Genomic DNA, 20,135 nt, shown 5'->3' on the forward strand with positions numbered 1-20,135 from the left:
GTACTATTAGCATTAGAGGTAGTTTGGCTACCTGGAAATCTTTTTCAACTATTAGGTAATCACCTTTACTTTACATACACAGAAAACCTCAATGAGGATTTCATTCATTTATTTAAAAATATTTATTGATTGACCTTTTTGGAGACAGACACTTTACAACTTTATAACATAGTTACGGTGGTAATGTAACAGTTTTATTTGCTCCTATCATGTGTTAAAAAAGTAAAACAAAAATGTGCAAGTATTTTAGATAAAAATACATTTGTGGTTTTTTTTTTTTAATTGCCAGACAGGATCTTATTTGTTCATGACATTTTATCACATGCTATAACAAGATCCATTCCCAGTCTCTAGAAAGCCACCAAACTATAAACCGACTAAACAGGGAGTAGAAGTGGAAGAAGAATGTCATTTCCTGCCCTTTTGTTTATTGCCTGGATGTTTTACAAAATGGCTCCCAACTCCAATTTTACAAGTATCCATTCACTCCGTGTCATCAAAATAAGTTTAGTATTTGATTTACAGATTTTAAGTCTATTTTCCATCCCACCCCCCAAAATCTATTCCCCAAAACCCTTATAAAAGTAACAAAGGAAAATGTTTAAAATATATTAAGTGAAAAGCAAACTATATTATGATTGAAATGTTTACAAATATATGTATGTGGAAATAGGAAAAAAATTAGACAGTTATACAGATGATGGCTGAGTTGGCAGCATTAGTTTTCTTTAGGATATCTTTTAATACTGCTGTTACAATACTCTTTTTAGTCATTTTCTTTAGCTATTATGAACACTACATCATTTGAAACTATTGCTTGATCCCCTCTTGAGTAACAAATTATACCAATGAACCCCCCCTGAAGATATGAAGATAATTTGAAATTTAGATCTTTTTATATTTCTTTGCAAGTATATGCCAGTATTCATTTATAGTATTTCTTCTAGCAGGAATGAAAAAGTATTTTAGTTTGTCACTACTGTCATGCTCTAAAGGACTAAATAAGTGTATAAAGTATTTAGTTTATAACAAACGCTCCCTCCACTCCCCTCTTCTACTTTCAGCTTAACTCTTGCTGTGAGTTTCACTCTCACTCCTTTTATCAGTGGGGGGTCACTCACTGTGCCTCAAAGCAACACTGTATAAAGCCTTTTTGGCTGTGCCGATTTCCTCTGACTCCAGTGTAACAGTAACTGCTTTGTTATTATACCCCACTTTCCTCCATCCTCACCTTCTACCTTAATCATTGGTCTTAGTAACTTAGGAAACAGGCATAGGACTGGCCAAGAAGAAAAATAAGGTTGCTCATATCAATTTGTTGATATTATACAAACCTGCCCCTGAAAATAGTTTTCTTTCAAAGAAAGAATAATAATTTTCTTTCAAAGCTACTAAACTTACTCTCTGATGTTTATTGGTCATGTCCTCAGTTACACATGGTAGAATTGTGTTTAAGCAGTTTTCAATCTGTCAATATAACCACATATGGAAAAAGTACATTTTATAGGTCAACAGCACTTTTCATGGATCTGAGGAAAAAATCACGATGGCTTCAAGGGAAGAATCTTAGTCTGTTTGACTCCAAAACAACAAAGATTCTTAAGATTTCCTCTTAAAAGCTGAAATGCCAGAATACCTGGATGGCTCAGCTGGCTAAGGGTCCAACTTTGGCTCAGGTCATAATCTCATGGTTTGTGGGTTCAAGCCCCACGTTGGGCTCTGTGCTGATAGCTCAGAGCCTAGAGCCTGGAGCCTGCTTTGGATTCTGTGTCTCCCTCTCTGACCCTCCCCTGCTGTCACTCTCTCTCTCAGAAACGAATAAACATTGAAAAAAAAACAAAAACAAAAACAAAAACAAACAGTTGAAATGCCACCTTGATCTGAACTTAATTATATTTTTCTTTGGATAAAAGAGTAATTTCATTTCTTAAATGCTCTTTGTAACACCTAGACTTCTATGACTTTAGCAACTCAGATGTATAAATATATAAATTACTGTTTTGACAAATGGATGAGGAAGTAAAGCCATTTTTAAAGCTGAAAAGAATAACAATACCTGCAAAGGGGGAAAAGAATGACAAAAATCTGTGCTTACATTCTGAGTGAGAAGAATATGAATGTTCCAGCTGTAGAAAACATTACTGGTTCATAATATATTACATGAAGAGAACATTATGTATAACAAGTCTGTAAAAAGTATATGTGGATACAAAAGAACAGAAGCATCTACCTCAGAAGCTTAATACTGGCTTACTTCAAGTAGTGGGACTATATAGGTGACTAAGTTTGTTATTTTTGTTTCTGTATTTCCAAGATTTTTCTACAGTAAACTTATATAATTTTCATAACAAAAATAGAACATTTTGTTTTTAAAATATGTAATATTTTAAGAAGACAAACACATTTTTACATAGGGTCTATAAATAAGATAGAATCTACTTATATAAAAAAAATGGGACTGCACATTTGTGGGCCAGATATAACAGTATGTGAGTTTTTCATTTTTCCCATGCACAGAATTAATTCTGTCTTGAATTTTATTAGCACAAAGTGTGGAAGAATCCTTTCTTTCCATAAAAAATGTGTGTTGTGCTGGTGTTTTTAACAATAAACTTATTAACATTTGAAAAGAATGCAGATCAGGGGCGCCTGGGTGGCTCAGTCGGTTAAGTGTCCGACTTCAGCTCAGGTCACAATCTCATGGTCCTTGAGTTCGAGCCCGAGTCGGGCTCTGGGCTGATGGCTCAGAGCCTGGAGCCTGTTTCCCATTCTGTGTCTCCCTCTCTCTCTGCCCCTCCCCCGTTCATGCTCTGTCTCTTTCTGTCTCAAAAATAAGTAAACGTTAAAAAAAACAAAATTAAAAAAAAAAGAATGCAGATCAAAATCAGGTAATAAATAGTTTTTAAAAATCCAAAAAGCTACAAAATTTGAGTCCTGCTTAGTGTCATGCTACTAGCCATGAGTAACACTGAGGCTACTATAATTTCAGTCTTTGATAAATACAAAGGGTCAAGTAAGAACAGTGAATGGATAACCTATTTCATACATAATTAACAATATTTTTATTTTAAAAAAATCCTCTAGAAGATAATTTATTTGTAATGTTTTAAGTTAGCCATATAACCATGGATAAAAATGTGCTTATTCAGCTGATTCTTTTATTTTCGTTGACTCAAACCAGTAGTAATTAATACATTGGCTTGTATATTGGCAATATACCAATTCCTTGACCCTTTGGCTCAACTACTCTGTTTTTGCCTTGATGATTGCTGATCAGGTCTCACTTGCTTTAAAATACAACTTACCTCAAACTGATTTTACTGACACTTGGTTTACATATCAATTGCCTACTCTAACTTTCCACTGCCAGTTTCCAAACCAATCAAGGTACTGGGATAACAAAGGAAAATATGGATACACACAAAACCATAGAAAATGATAGGTGGGAACTTAACAGTGTGCCTTTTTGGAAACAACATGATGCTGGAAACTAAGAATACATTTCACTTAAAGTTTTGGAATTTAAATTATTCCATAAATTAGATATTTTTGGCAGAAATAAAAGCTGCATCTAATTACTTAAATTCTATCTTAACCACTCCTAGCTAGTTCTAAAATGTTGGCAATCTGACCATAAACACAGCATAAAATAACTCAATAACTAGGGTACAATCTTGAAACTAAAATTACAAGTGGAATTCAGCAGTGTCAAAAATAAACCCATTTGCAAATAGTTATCATTTTTCTTCCTTTCCTCTCTATCTGCACTTGCCATATTTCCTTCAGTTGTTGTCTTAAAAGAATTCTCAAGAACAATGTAACCAGAAAAGGTGGACAAAACTATAATGCTATCAATAAAACAGTATTAAATATAAAACTTATCAGTGTAAATAAGTAAAATTTTGAAAGATACTTAAAGTGTTTAAAATAGCCCCCAAATTCCTTTACTTACTAGTTGGACTAACCCTTTTTTCTAAAATTTTAATAGCTATTTCCTCCTCTAAGAATAGTTTATTCATGTCTTTTGACCATTTTTCTATTATGTTTTCTCACCAATCTGTAAGAGCTATTTATATATCATATGGATATTATCCCTATCAGATGTTTTGCAAATTATTTTCATCCATGTTTTGTTTTCTTTTTAATTTGGTTTTGTTTTTTTGGTTAGTGCTCTCTCATTTCCTAATCATTGAAGTTCATTATATTTAGTACATGACATAATAACAACAAAGTAGAATTCAGTTGTTTCCCCAAATGAGAATTGGTGAAGTAATATAGTGCCAGTAATACTTCCAGCCAAACAAAAGAAAAGACAAGCCTCAATCTTAGTTTGTCCCTTAGGAGAGGCACTTCAAAAACACATTCAAAAACAATGGTAGTAGTTTCCAAATGATTTAGAACTGCTCAAAATGATGATCCTTGTATAAGTCATGAAATGAACAGTATTGTCTGGGGAGGTATAAAAATAAGCAAATACAAGGTAGGTTACTCAAACCTACTAATAACGACTAAACACAAACTAATTTATACTCAGAAAATAAAAATCTTAACCCAAGAAATAACATAATGGGAAGTTCTTATTTTCCCCCATTAAAATGATTTACTGGAAGTATGAAAAGAAGTTAGGATTATGTTTCCCTTTTATAAATATTTAGAAAACATGACTTGCCAAAGTGTGCAAAAATAATGTCTCTCTTCAAGAATATTAGAGATTTAAAAAAAGAGCATTAGAGATCAAAGAAAAATAATATGAAGATAATGGCATAGAAAGTGATAAAACAAAAAAGCAGAGAGGTTCCCATTAAAATTATCATTATATTGATATAATAAGAATCAATGTATATCATGAATTAAGAAAATCTGATATACAAAAATCCAAATTTACATAATGAAGTACTAGTATGTATTTATATTCCACAGTATTACTTAGTTTATAAAAGGATTTAATACAGATTTTTCTAAACCATCATTTTCCTCCAGAAAGCTGAATGTATAAAATTTTAATATCTCTTTGAGACAGTGATCCAAGCTTCTTCCTTGGATGATGTTACCAGTTCATACTTAGTTTCAATAACTTGTCCCTCCACAGAAAGTAGGTGCAGCCTTCTCACCAATACACTCAGAAGTACTGTGGTCACCATATATGCAAACCTAGACAGGAGGAAAGTCAACCAATTACTAAAGATGAACAATTACATTTTTATATAATTATACATAATTATATAGGTTGCTTATTCTCCTCAGCAGTAATCATCAAAATTCTAAGTATAAAATTTGGCATCTTTCCTTTTACTTTCCTTTCTCTATCACCCACCTCAACTCTGGGCATTCCTGTGTGCCTGAGAATCCAAGCAAGGAGAAAGTTTTCATTACTGACTCGTCATCAAACCGGTCTGGATCAAATCTAAAAAGAAGATTTGGGCAGATCAAAACAGCTCCACTGGCATCTTACTTATTTGTACTATAAAAACATAGATAGGTATCTAACAAAGTCTGAAAAATGTTAAAAATAAAAACTGCTGTCAAAATTGTATTTCAATTTCACCTATTATGTTCTCAAACTATTAAACATATATTGAGTCTTTTTCTGCTTAATTTATTATTTCTACACAATAGATACAAAATACATTTCTCTGGAATCAGCAAGGGATGAAAGTGTAACTGGGTGTACATCATTTTTTTTTTTTTAATTTTTTTTTTTCCAACGTTTATTTATTTTTGGGACAGAGAGAGACAGAGCATGAACGGGGGAGGGGCAGAGCGAGAGGGAGACACAGAATGGGAAACAGGCTCCCTCTGAGCCATCAGCCCAGAGCCTGACGCGGGGCTCAAACTCACGGACCGCGAGATCGTGACCTGGCTGAAGTCGGACGCTTAACCGACTGCGCCACCCAGGCGCCCCTGGGTGTACATCATTTTATGAGATATAAGGCTAAATCATACAAAATCACATAATGAATTATTTAAATTTAAGAGCATTAAAAACATCTGTTACATAAGACCATCTCATCAAAATGTGAAGCATCTTACAATGTCTCTACAATTCAAATGTATTTCGTGGGGTCCTGTGTGGTTCAGGCAGTTAAGTCCCTGACTCTTGATTTCGGCTCAGGTCATGATCTCACGGTTGAGAGATTTAGACCCAAATCAGGCTCCTCGCTGACAGTGCAGAGACTGCTTGTGTTTCTCTCTCTCTCCCTCTCTCTCTCTCTGCCCCTCCTCCGCTTTCTCTCTCTCTTAAAACAAAACAAAACAAAACAAAACAAAACAAAACAAAACAAAACAAAACAAAACACACAAGTGTTAAAAGATCTAAACCACGGGTGCTTAGCTGTTCAGCTGGTAGAGCATGGGACTCTTGATCTTGGGGCTGTGAATTCCAGCCCCACGGTGGGTGTTGAGACTACTTAAAAATAAATAGAGAAATAAAAGACCTAAACCATACTGTGGGAAAAAAATAATTCTGCTTTCATTTTCTTTTAAAAAAGTGTAAATTATGTTTCACAATTGGAATATACCAGACTTACATTACAGTCCATGTAACAATTATATCAAATTAAATCGGCTTTTCCTTTTTTTTAAAGTTTTCTTTTTTTTTAAGTTTATTTATTTATTTTGAGAGAGAGAGACCACGAGAGGGGAGAGGCAAAAAGAGAGGGGAGGGAGAATCCCAAGCAGGTTTTGTTTTGTCAGTGTAGAGCCCAATGTGGGGCTCAATCTCATGAACCATGAGATCATGACCTGAGCCAAAATCAACAGTCCAACGCTTAACCGACTAAGCCACCCAGGCACCCCTCCTTTTTTTTTTTTTTTTTAAAGTTTTTATTTATTTATTTAAATAATCTCTGGGGTGCCTGGCTGGCTCAGTTGGTGGAGCATGCAATTCTTGACCTCAATGTTGTGAGTTTAAGTTCCATGTTGCATATAGATCTTACTTAAAACAAAATAAATAAAATAAAAAATTTATAATTAAGTAATCTCTACACCCAAGGTGAGGCTCGAACTCGTGACCCTAAGATCAAGAATCACATGTTCTTCAGACTGAGCCAGGCAGGCACCCCAATTAGCTTTACCTTTTATAAACTATCTTAAAAACTGAGACCCTAAATTTTTACCTGAAGGTATCTACATGTTTTTATTTTTTTAATTATTTTATTTTTTATTTTTATTTTATTTTTTTTAAATACCCGGTTTCTATTTATTTTTCCCCTCTAATGTTTATTTATTTATTTTTAAGAGAGGCAGAGCACAATTCGGGGGGAGAGGCAGACACAGAATCTGAAGCAGGCTCTAGGCTCCGAGCTGTAAGCACAGAGCCCAAGACCAGGCTCAAACCCATGAAGTGTAAGATCACGATCTGAGCTGAAGTTGAACACTCAAACAACTGAGCCACCCATGCACCCCCTGTTTTTAATTTTGAGAGAGAGAGAGAGAGAGAGAGAGAGAGAGAGAGAGACAGCGTGAGCACATGAGTAGGGAAAAAGGGCAGAGAGAAAGAATCTTAAGCAGGCTCCATGCTCAGCATAGAGCCCAACATGGGGCTCAATCCCACGATCCCAGGATCATGACTTGGGCTGAAATCAAGAGTCAGATGCTCAAATGACTGAGCCACCCAGGTACCTCTATGTGTTCTTAGATTTTAAAAAAGAATAAAACTTGATTTTTCCAATTACTTTATAAAACACCTCACAATTTTTACGATTAAGAATAAAATGAAATCCAAACTAAAAATAGTTTAATCCTAAATACTGAGGGATTTTGGTTTTTTTAGTTTTCAGTATATTTGACAAATGTTATGTATTTAAAGTATACAATATGATCTGATATATGTACACATTTTGAAAGAATTCCCACCCTTAAGTTAATTAGCACACCCCCCACAATACAGAGTTACTATTTTGTGTCTGTGTGGGGAGAACACTTAATTTCTACTATCTTAGCAAATCTCAATGACACTATACAGTATTATCAAACATGGTCATCACATTATACAGGAGATCCACAGACCTTACTCATCTTATAACTGAAAGTTTGTACCCTTTTACCAGCAGCTCTCTTTCCCCTACCACTACCTGCAGTCCCTGGAAAGGACCATTCTACTCTCTGCTTCTATGTGTTTGACCTTCCCCCTCGCCCCCCTCCATATTACACATGTAAGTGCTACAATGCAGTTCTCTGTCTGGCTCATTTCACTTAGTATTATGCCCTCCAGGTTCATCCATGTTGCACAAGTAGCAGGATTTGCTTCTTTTTTAGGGCTCAATAATATTCTACTCTATCTATACAGGTATATATAGAGAGAGGAATATATCTACATATATATATCTATATATAGACATACAGATATATAGATAGAGTGGACTATTCACTTCTTTATCCATTTACCCACTGACAGACACTTAAGTCATTTTCATACTTGTAAATAATACTGCGATATACGTAAGTACAGATATCTCAAGATGACAACACCATTTCTTTTGAATATATATGCAGCAAGTGGCACTTCTGGATGATACGGTAGTTTTATTTTTAATTTCTTGAAGAATATCCATACTATTTTCCACTGTGGTTGTAGCAATTTACATTCACACCAACAGTATACAAGGCTTCCCTTTTATCCACATCCTTGCCAGCATTTGTCATGTCTTATCTTTTTGAATCTCAACATATGTGAGATGATCTCTCATTGTGGTATATATTTGCATTTTTCTGATGAGTGATGTTAAGCACCTTTTCATGTACCTCTCAGCCATTTGCATGTCTTCTTTGGAAAAATGTCTATTTGGGTCCTTTGCCCATTTTTAAAATTGGGTTATTCTTTTTCAGCTACTGAATTGTATGACTTCCTTAAATAGTTTTATTAAGCCAATATTGGATGTGTGGTTTGCAAATACTTTCTCCCACTCCATAAGTTACCTTTTCATATTGTTGATGGTTTCTTTTACTATGCAGCTTTTTATTCTGATGTAGTCCCATATATTTATTTTGACTTGTGCTGCCTTTGCTTTTGGTGTCAAATCCAAGAAACCACTTCCAACATATACGTGAAGAATCTTACCCCTTATGTTTTCTTCTAGGAGTTTTAGGGTTTCAGCTATTACACTTAAGTATTATTCCATTTTGAGTTGTGTTTGTGCATGGTGTACGTTAGGAGTCCAGTTTTATTCTTCTGCATACGAATATCCAGGTTTCCGAGAACCATTTATTGAACAGACTATCCTTTCCCCCATTGCTTATTCTTGCCTCCTTTGTTAAAAAATAACTGACCATACGGGCCCCTGGGTGGCTCAGTTGTTTGAATGTCCGACTTCAGCTCAGGTCATGATCTCACAGCTCGTGAGTTCGAACCCCGCATCAGGCTCTATGCTGACAGCTCGGAGCCTGGAGCCTGCTTCGGATTCTGTGCCTCCCTCTCGCTCTGTCCCAACCCACTCGCATTCTGTCTCTCAAAAATAAATAAACATTAAAAAATTTTTTAAAAAATGACCACATATGTATGGGTTTATTTACGGACTATGTGTCTATGCGTCTCTGATCTGTGTTTTTATGCTAGTACCACATTATTTCGATTACTAAAGCTTTATAATATAGTTTGAAATTAAGAAGTATAATGCCTCCAGATTTACTCTTCTTTCTCAAGACTGCTTTAGCTATTCTGGGTCTTTTGTGGTTCCACACGAACATAAGGATTGTTTATTTCTTCTGTGAAAAATGACCTTAGGATTTTGAAAAAGCATTTAAGGTTTTATTTTTAAGTAATCTCTATACCCAATGTGGGGTTCAAATTTACGAACCTGAGATCAAGAGTTGCACACTGCATTGACTGAGCCAGCCAGGCACGCCGATATTAGGATTCTGAAAGGAATTGTCTTGAATCTGTAAATCATTTTGGCTACTAAGGGCACTTCAACATTATTCTTTTTTTTTTTTTTTTTTTTGTAGATTTAGGTTGCCATTATTATTATTATTTTATTGTCAAGTTAGGTAACATACAGTGTAGTCTTGGCTTCAGGAGTAGATTCCCATGATTCATCACTTACATACAACACCCAGGGCTCATCCCAACAAATGCCCTCCTCAATGCCCATCACCCATTTTCCCCACCCTCCAACCTCCCACCCCCATCAAGCCTCAGTTAGTTCCCTGTATTTAGGAGTCTCTTATGGTTTGCCTCCCTCTCTGTTTGCATCTTACTTTTTGCTTCCCTTCCCCTATGGTCATCTGTTAAGTTTCTCAAATTCCACATATTTGTGAAATCATGATATCTGTCTTTCTCTGACTGCCTTATTTCACTTTCAACATTATTAATTACTGCAATCCAAGAACATAGATTATCTTTCCTACTTCAACTATTTTCATCAATATTTTAGTTTTCAGTATATAGATCTTTCATCTTCATTGAATTTATTCCTAAATATTTTACTTTTTGATGTAAATGGGATTATATCATTTCTTTCTGATAATTCATTGTTGCATATAGAAATGCCACTTATTTTTGCATATTGATTTTGTGTCATGCAACTTTACTGAGTTTATTATTTCTAACAATTTTTGGCAGAATTTTTAGGGTTTACTATATATAATATCATGTCATCTGCAAATTGAGACAACTTTACTTCTTTCTGATTTATTTATTTTTAAAAATTTTTTTAACGTTTTATTTATTTTTGAGACAGGGAGAGACAGAGCATGAACAGGGGAGGGTCAGAGAGAGGGAGACACAGAATCTGAAACAGGCTCCAGGCTCTGAGCTGTCAGCACAGAGCCCAACGCAGGGCTCGAACTCACGGACCTCGAGATCATGACCTGAGCCAAAGTTGGAGGCTTAACCGACTGAGCCACCCAGGCGCCCCTACTTCTTTCTGATTTAGATAACCTTTTTAAAAATTTCTAATTGAAGTATAGCTGACATGTAATATTGTATTAGTTTCAGGTGTACAACATAGTGATTTGACAATTACATACATTATGAAACGCTCACCATAAGTATAGTTACCATCTGTCACCACAGAAATTATTAAAATATTATTGACTTATATTCCCTATGCTGTAGATTCCATCCCCATGACTTACTTATAAATCTAAGTCTGTATTCTTAATCCCTTTCACCTTCTTTGCCTATCCCCTCCCAACCCCAGCAACCACCAATTTGTTCTCCGAATTTATGAGTCCATAACTATTTGTTCTATTTTTTTAGGTTCCAATTACAAGTAAATATCATTTGGTGTTTGTCTTTCTCTAACTTATTTCACTTAGCATCATACCCTTTAGGTCCATTTATGTTGTCACAAATGGCACGACTTTACTCTCTTTAACTGCAGAGTAATTTTCATTGTGTACATACACTACATCTTCCTTATCCATTCATGTATCAGTAGACATTTGGGTTGCTTCTACGTCTTAGCTATTGTAAATAATGATGTAATAGGGGCACCTGGGTGGCTGAGTTGATTAAGCATGTGACTCTTGGTTTTGGCTCAGGTCATGATCTCATGGTTTATGGGAACAAACCCTGTGCTGGGCTTTGTGCTGGCACCATGGAGCCTGCTTGGGATCCTCTCTCTCTGCCCCTTCCCTGCTTGCTCACTCTCTCTCAAAATAAATAAACTTAAAAAATCTTTTAAATATTGCAATAAACATAGGAGTGCATGTATCTTTTCTTTACGAAAATTAAAGGATTGTTAATTTAATTTATTAAATAATTTTTAAATATAAATTTAAAATTTTAATTCAGTATAGTTAATATACAGTATTATAATAGTTTCAGGTGTACAATACAGTGATTCAACAACTCCATATATTACATAGTGCTCATCAAGGTAAGTGCACTATTAATCCCCTTCATCTATTTCACCCATCCTCCTCACCTTCCCTCTGGTAAAAATCTGTTGGTTCTCTACAGTTAAGAGTCTAGTTATTGAGGGTGACTGGGTGGCTGGGAGGAGTGTCTGACTTCAACTCAGGTCATGAACTCACAGTTCCTGAGTTCGATCCCTGCATCTGGCTCTGTGCTGATAGCTCAGAGCCTGAAGCCTGCTTCAGATTCTGTGTCTGCCTGTCTTCCCTTCCCCTGCTCACACTCTGTCTCTCTCAAAAAAACAAAACAAAAAAACAAAAAAGAAAACTCTAGTTTTTGGTTGGTCTCTTTTTCTTCTCCTTTGTTCGTTTTGTTTCTTAAATTCCACATATGAGTGTATACTGTATGTCTCCCTCTGGCTGACTTATTTCACTTAGCATTATACTTTCTAGATCCATCCACATTGTTGCAAATGGCAAGATTTTGTTCTTTTTATGGTTGGGTATTATCACATCTTCTTCTTCTTTTTCTTTTTTTTAATTTACATCCACATTAGTTACATATAGTGCACCAATGATTTCAGGAGTAGATTCCTTAGTGACCCTTAGGCATTTAGCCCACCCCTCTTCCCACAACTCCTCCAGTAGCCCTCAGTTTGTTCTCCATATTTAGGAGTCTCTTCTGTTTTGTCCCCCTCCATCTTTTTATATTATTTTTGTTTCCCTTCCCTTATGTTCACCTGTTTTGTCTCTTAAAGTCCTCATATGAGTGAAGTCATATGATTTTTGTCTTTCTCTGACTAATTTCACTTAGCATAATACCCTGGAGTTCCAACCACGTAGTTGCAAATGGCAACATTTCATTCTTTTTGATTGCCGAGTAATAATCCATTGTATATATATAACACATTTTCTTTGTCCATTCATCCATCAAGGGACATTTGGGCTCTTTCCATACTTTGGCTATTGTTGATAGTGCTGCTATAAACATGGGGGTGCATGTGTCCTTCTGAAACAGCACACCTGTATCCCTTGGATAAATGCCTAGCAGTGCAATTGCTGGGTCGTAGGGTAGTTCTATTTTCAGTTTTTTTGAGAAACCTCCATAATGTTTTCCAGAGTGGCTGCACCAGCTTGCATTCCTACCAGCAGTGCAAAAGAGATCCTCTTTCTCTGCATCCTCGCCAACATCTGTTGTTGCCTGAGTTGTTGATCTTAGTCATTCTGACAGGTGTGAGGTGGTATCTCATTGTGGTTTTGATTTGTATTTCCCTGATGATGAGTGATGTTGAGCATTTTTTCATGTGTTGGTTGGCCATCTGGATGTCTTCTTTGGAGAAGTGTCTATTCAGATCTTTTGCTCATTTCTTCACTGGATTATTTGTTTTTTGGGTGTTGACTTTGATAAGTTCTTTGTAGATTTTGGATACTAACCCTTTATCTGATAGGTCATTTGCAAATATTTTCTCCCATTCTGTCAGTTGTCTTTTCGTTTTGCTGATTGTTTCCTTCGCTGTGCAGAAAGAAGCTTTTTATTTTGATGAGATCCCAGTAGTTCATTTTTGCTTTGGTTTCCCTTGCTTCCGGAGACGTGTCGAGTAAGAAGTTGCTGCGGGCAAGATCAAAGAGGTTTTTGCCTGCTTTCTCCTCGAGGATTTTGATGGTTTCCTGTCTTCCATTGAGGTCTTTCATCCATTTTGAGTTTATTTTTGTGTATGGTGTAAGAAAGTGGTCCAGGTTCATTCTTCTGCATGTTGCTGTCCAGTTTTCCCAGCACCTCTTGCTGAAGAGGCTGTCTTTATTCCATTGGATATTCTTTCCTGCTTTGTCAAAGATTAGTTGGCCATACGTTTGTGGGTCCATTTCTGGATTCTCTATTCTGTTCCATTGATCTGAGTGTCTGTTCTTGTGCCGGTACCATACTGTCTTGATTACAGCTTTGTAGTACAGCCTGAAGTCCAGGATTGTGATGCCTCCTGCTTTGGTTTCCTTTTTCAAGATTGCTTTGGCTATTCGGGGTCTTTTCTGGTTCCATACAAATTTTAGGATCATTTGTTCTAGCTCTGTGAAGAATGCTGGTGTTATTTTGATAGGGATTGCATTGAATATGTAGATTGCTTTGGGTAGTATCGACATTTTAACATTTGTTCTTCTTATCCAGGAGCATGGAATCTCTTTCCATTTTTTTGTTGTTGTTGTTGTCTTCTTCAATTTCTTTCCTAGGCTTTCTATAGTTTTCAGTGCATAGATTTTTCACCTCTTTGGTTAGATTTATTCCTAGGTATTTTATGGTTTTTGGTGTAACTGTACATGGGATCGATTTCTTGATTTCTCTGTCGCTTCACTGTTGGTATATAGGAATGCAACCTATTTCTGTGCATTGATTTTATATCCTGCAACTTTGCTGAATTCACAAATCAGTTCTAGCAGTTTTTCAGTGGAATCTTTAGGGTTTCCCGTATAGAGTACCATGTCATCTGCGAAGAGTCAAAGTTTGACCTCCTCCTAGCCGATTTGGACGCCTTTTATTTCTTTGTGTTGTGTGATTGCAGAGGCTAAGACTTCCAATACTATGTTGGATAACAGTGGCGAGAGTGGACATCCCTGTCTTGTTCCTGACCTTAGCGGGAAAGCTCTCCCTCTTTCCCCATTGAGGATGATATTAGCGTTTGGGTCTTTCATATATGGCTTTTATGATCTTGAGGTATGCTCCTTCTATCCCTACTTTCTTGAGGGTCCTTATCAAGAAAGGATGCTGTATTTTGTCAAATGCTTCCTTGCATCTATTGAGAGGATCATGTGGTTCTTGTCCTTTCTTTTATTGATGTGATGAATCACGTTAATTGTTTTGCAGATATTGAACCAGCCCTGCATCCCAGGTATATCCCACTTGCTCGTGGTGGATAATTTTTTTAATGTAGTGTTGGATCCGGTTGGCTAATATCTTGTTGAGGATTTCTGCATCCACGTTCAGCAGGGAAATTGGTCTGTAGTTCTCCTTTTTAGTGGGGTCTCCGTCTGCTTTTGGAATCAAGGTAATGCTGGCTTCATAGAAAGAGCTTGGAAGTTTTCCTTCCATTTCTATTTTTTGGAACGCCTTCAAGAGAGTAGGTGTTAACTCTTCCTTAAATGTTTGGTAGAATTCCCCTGGAAAGCCATCTGGCCCTGGACTCTTGTCTTTTGGCAGATTTTTGATTACTGATTCGATTTCCTTACTGGTTATGGGTCTGTTCAAATTTGCGATTTCTTCCTGTTTCAGTTTTGGTAGTGTATGTGTTTCTAGGAATTTGTCCATTTCTTCCAGATTGCCCATTTTATTGGCATATAATTGCTCATAATATTCTCTTATTATTGTTTGTATTTCTGCTGTGTTGGTTGTGATCTCTCCTCTTCCATTCTTGATTTTATTTGGGTCCTTTCCTTTTTGTTTTTGAACAAACTGGCTAGTGGTTTATCAACTTTATTAATTCTTTCCAAGAACCAGCTTCTGGTTTCATTGATCTGTTCTACTGGTTTTTTGGTTTCGATGACATTAATTTCTGCTCTAATGTTTATTTCCTGTCTTCTACTGGTTTGGGGTTTTATTTACTGTTCTTTTTCCAGCTCCTTAAGGCATAAGGTTAGGTTGTGAATTTGAGATCTTTCTTCTGTCTTTAGGAAGGCCTGGATTGCTATATACTTTCCTCTTATGACCGCCTTTGCTGCGTACCAGAGGTTTTGGGTTGTAATGTTATCATTTTCATTGACTTCCATGTACTTTTTAATTTCCTCTTTAACTGCTTTGGTTAGCCCATTCATTCTTTAGTAGCATGTTCTTCAGACTCCAAGTATTTGTTACCTTTCCAAATTTTTTCTTGTGGTTGATTTCGAGTTTCATAGCGTTGTGGTCTGAAAATATGCATGGTATGATCTTGATCTTTTTGTACTTACTTAGGGCTGATTTGTGTTCTAGTATATGTTCTATTCTGGAGAATGTTCCATGTGCACAGGAGAAGAATGTATATTCTGCTGCTTTAGGATGAAATGTTCTGAATATATCTGTTAAGTCCATCTGGTCCAGTGTGTCATTCAAAGAAATTGTTTCCTTGTTGATTTTTTGATTAGATGATCTGTCCATTGCTGTGAGTGGGGTGTTGAAGTCTCCTACTTTTATGGTATTACTATTGATGAGTTTCTTTATGTTTGTGATTGATTTATATATTTGGGTTCTCCCACATTTGGCACATAAATGTTTACAATTGTTAGGTCTTCTTGGTGGATAGACCCCTTAATTACGATAAAATGCCCTTCTGCATCTCTTGATACAGTCTTTATTTTAACGTCTAGATTGTCTGATATAAGTATGGCTACTCCAGTTTTCTTTTGTTGACTATTAGCATGATAGATGTTTCTCCATCCCCTTATCTTCAATCTGAAGGTGTCTTTAGGTCTAAAGTGGGTCTCTTGTAAACTGCAAATAGATGGATCTTGTTTTATCCATTCTGTTACCCTATGTCTTTTGATTGGAGCATTGAGTCCATTAATGTTTACAGTGACTACTGAAAGATATGAATTTATTGCCATTTATAATGCTTGTAGAGTTGGAGTTTCTGGTGGTGTTCTCTGGTCCTTTCTAATCTTTGTTGCTTTTGGTACGTATGTATGTATGCATGCATGCATGTATGTATTTATCTTTTCATCTTTTCTCCCCTCAGAGAGTCCCCCTTAAAATTTCTTGCAGGGCTGGTTTAGTGGTCACAAACTCCTTTAATTTTTGTCCGGGAAACTTTTTATCTCTTCTATTTTGAATAACAGCCTTGCTGGATAAAGAATTCTTGGCTGCATATTTTTCTGACTCAGCACATTGAATATATCCTGCCACTCCTTTCTGGCCTGCCAAGTTTCTGTGGGTAGGTCTGCTGCAAACCTGATCTGTCTTCCCTTGTAGGTTAGGGAATTTTTTTCCCTTACTGCTTTCATGATTCTCTCCTTGCCTGAGTATTTTGTGAATTTGACTTTTGTGATACAGTATTTTGTGATATGCCTTGTTGATGGTCGATTTTTGTTGAATCTAATGGGGGGTCCTCTGTGCTTCCTGGATTTTGATGTCTGTGTCTTTCCCCAGGTTAGGAAAGTTTTCTGTTCTGATTTGCTCACATAACCCTTCTACCCCCATTTCTGTCTCTTCCTCTTCTGGGACCCCTATGATTCTGATGTTGTTCCTTTTTATTGAGTCACTGATTTCTCTGATTCTTAAATCGTGCTCTTTTGCCTTAATCTCCCTTTTTTTTCTGCTTCATTATTCTCTATAAGTTTGTCCTCTATATAGCTGAGTCTCTGTTCTGCCTCATCCAGCCTTGCTGCTGCGGCATCCATCTGTGACTGCAGCTCAGTTATAGCATTTTTTATTTCATTCTGACTAGTTTTTACTTCTTTTATCTCTGCAGAAAGGGATTCTAATCTATTTTTGACTCCGGCTAGTATTCTTATTATCTTGATTCTAAATTCTGGTTCAGACATCTTGCTTATACCTGTGTTGGTTAAATCCCTGGCTGTCGTTTCTTTGAGCTCCTTTGGGGTGAATTCCTGCTGAATTCTGTGCTTCAGGTTGTGCAGATTGTTGTGTTAATCATCCAATCAGTTTTCTAGGTGTGCAGGATGGTTTAGTGTTGGTCTGTCTGTATTTCATGGACACAAGACACACAAAAAACTTTCATGCTGTTCCACCATCTTGGCTCCTCCAATCTATACCACATCTTCTTTATCTATTCATCTATTGATGGACACTTGTGCTGCTTCCATACATTGGTTATTGTAAATAATGCTGCTATAAACACAGGAATACATATATCCTTCTGAATTAGTGTTTTTGTATTCTTTGGGTAAGTACCCAGTAGTGGAATTACTGGATCATAGGGTATTTAGTTCCTTTTTTAATCTTTTGAGGAACCTCCATGTTGTCTTCCTCAGTGGCTGTGCCAGTTTACAGTACCAACAACAGTGCAAGAGGGTTTTTTTTCTTCTCCACATCCTTGCCAACACATGATGTTTCTTGAGTTTTTGGTTTCCACCATCCTGACAGGTGTAAGGTGATATCTCATTGTGGGTTTTGATTTGCATTTCCTTAGGATGAGTAATGTTAAACATCTTTTCATGTGTCTGTTGGTCACCTATATGTCTTGTTGGGGAAATATCTGTTCATTTCTTCTGCCCATTTTTAATTTTTTTTTTAATTATTTTTTTAATGTTTATATTGAGAGACAGAGAGTGTGAGCGGGGTGAGGGGCAGAGAGAGAGAGAGACGGACAGAATCCCAAGCAGGCTCTGCACTGTCAGCACAGGAGACTGACCTGGGACTTGGTCTCACAAACCGCTGAGGTCATGTCCTGAACCGAAATCAAGAGTTGCATACTTAACCAACTGAGCCACCCAAGTGCCCCTTCTGCCCATTTGTTGGTTATTTGGGTTTTGAGTGTTGAGTTGTAGAAGTTCTTTACATATTTTGGATACTAACTCTTTATCAGATATGTTATTGGCAAATATCTTCTCCCATTCAGTAGGCTTTTAGTTTGTTGGTTGTTTCCTTTGCTGTACAGAAGTTTTTTATTTTGATGTAGTCCCAATATTTTACTTTTGTTTTTGTTTCCTTCACCTCAGAAGACATATCTAGGAGGACCTGCTACAACCAATTTCAGAGAAATTACTGCCTGTCTCTCTTCTAGAACTTTTATGGTTTCAGGTCTCATATTTAGTTCCTTAATCCATTTTGAGTTATTTTTGTGTATGGTGTAAGAAAGTGGTCCAGTTTTGGGACACCTGGGTGGCTCAGTCAGCTAAGGGTCCTACTTCGGCTCAGGTCATGATCTTGCCGTCCACGAGTTCGAGCCCCGCATCAGGCTCTGTGCTGACAGATCAGAGGCTAGAGCCTGCTTCAGGTTCTGTGTCTCCCTCTCTCTTTGTCCATCCCGCACTCACGCTCTGTCTCTCAAAAATGAATAAACGTTAAAAAAAATGTTAGAAAGTGGTCCAGTTTCATTGTTTTGCATATAGCTGTCCAGTTTTCCCAACATCATTTATTGAAGAGACTGTCTTTCCCCACTGTGGGTATTCTTACCTCCTTTATTGTAGATTAATTGACCACATAAGTATGAGTTTATTTCTACCTCCAATTTTGTTCCATTGATCAATGTGCCTATTTTTGTGCCAGTATCATACTGTTTTGATTATTACAACTTTGTTGTAACTTCAAATCTGGGATTGTAATACCTATAGCTTCGTCTTCTTTCTTAAGACTGCTTTGGCTATTTTGGCTATTCATCATTCCATACAACTTTTAGGATTATCTATTCTAGTTCTGTGAAAAACACTACTGGTATTTTTTTCAAGAATAAAAAAAAATTGTTTTTAATGTTTATTTATTTTTTGAGAGAGCAAGAGAGACTGTGAGTGGAGAAGGAGCAGAAAGAAAGAGGGAGACACAGAATCCAAAGCAGGCTATAGGCTCTGAGCTGCTAGCACAGAGCCCAAAAGGAGGCTCAAACCCACAGACCATGATATCATGACCTGAGCTGAAGTCGGATGCTCAACCCAGAAAGCCACCTAGGCACCCCGCTTTGTAAAGATTTTTTTATTAAATTTTTTTTTTCAACTTTTATTTACTTTTGGGACAGAGAGAGACAGAGCATGAATGGGGGAGGGGCAGAGAGAGAGGGAGACACAGAATCGGAAATAGGCTCCAGGCTCTGAGCCATCAGCCCAGAGCCCAACGCGGGGCTCGAACACACGGACCGCGAGATCGTGACCTGGCTGAAGTCGGACGCTTAACCGACTGCGCCACCCAGGCGCCCCTGTAAAGATTTTTTAAAAGTAATCTCCACACCCCACATGGGGATTGAACTCACAACCACGAGATTAAGAGCCGCACACACCACTGACCAAGCCAGCCAGGTGTCCCACTACTGGTATTTTGATAGGTATTCAATTGAATTAGATTGCTTTGGGTAGTATAGGCATTTTAACAGTATTCTTCCAGTCCATGGGCATGATACACCTTTCTATTTATATATCTTCAATTTCCTTCATTAGTGTCTTATAGTTTTCAGAGCATAGGTCCTTCAATCCTTGGTTAAATTTATCCCTAGGTTTTAGTTTTGTTTTTTTGTTTTTTTTAATGTAATTGTAAATCGGATTGTTTTCTTAATTTCTCTTTCTGGTAGTTCATTATTAGTGTACAGAAATGCTACAGATTTCTGTATATTAATTTTGTATCCTGAAGCTTTACTGAATTTATTAGTTCTAGTAGTTTTTTGATGGAGTGTTTACGGTTTTCTATATATAATATCATGAGATGTGCAAATAGC

General features: G+C 36.7%; 1 protein-coding gene across 4 annotated transcripts in view; it reads right to left on the bottom strand.

The window, feature by feature from the left end:
• Positions 1-2,884: 2,884 nt before the first annotated feature.
• The window catches only part of LOC125171931 (cytochrome P450 20A1), a 79,285-nt gene continuing 62,034 nt past the window's right edge, over positions 2,885-20,135 (bottom strand). For all 4 annotated transcript variants that reach the window (XM_047869199.1, XM_047869200.1, XM_047869201.1 and 1 more), the window contains 2 exons: positions 5,315-5,404; positions 2,885-5,151 (listed from right to left, as the gene is read on the bottom strand). In XM_047869199.1, the coding sequence (XP_047725155.1) occupies positions 5,001-5,151; positions 5,315-5,404 (241 nt within the window). In that variant the 3' untranslated portion in view covers positions 2,885-5,000. The remainder of the gene's footprint in view (positions 5,152-5,314; positions 5,405-20,135) is intronic.

The sequence above is a fragment of the Prionailurus viverrinus genome, chromosome C1, assembly GCF_022837055.1.
Source record: "Prionailurus viverrinus isolate Anna chromosome C1, UM_Priviv_1.0, whole genome shotgun sequence".
Classification (NCBI taxonomy): Eukaryota; Metazoa; Chordata; class Mammalia; order Carnivora; family Felidae; genus Prionailurus; species Prionailurus viverrinus.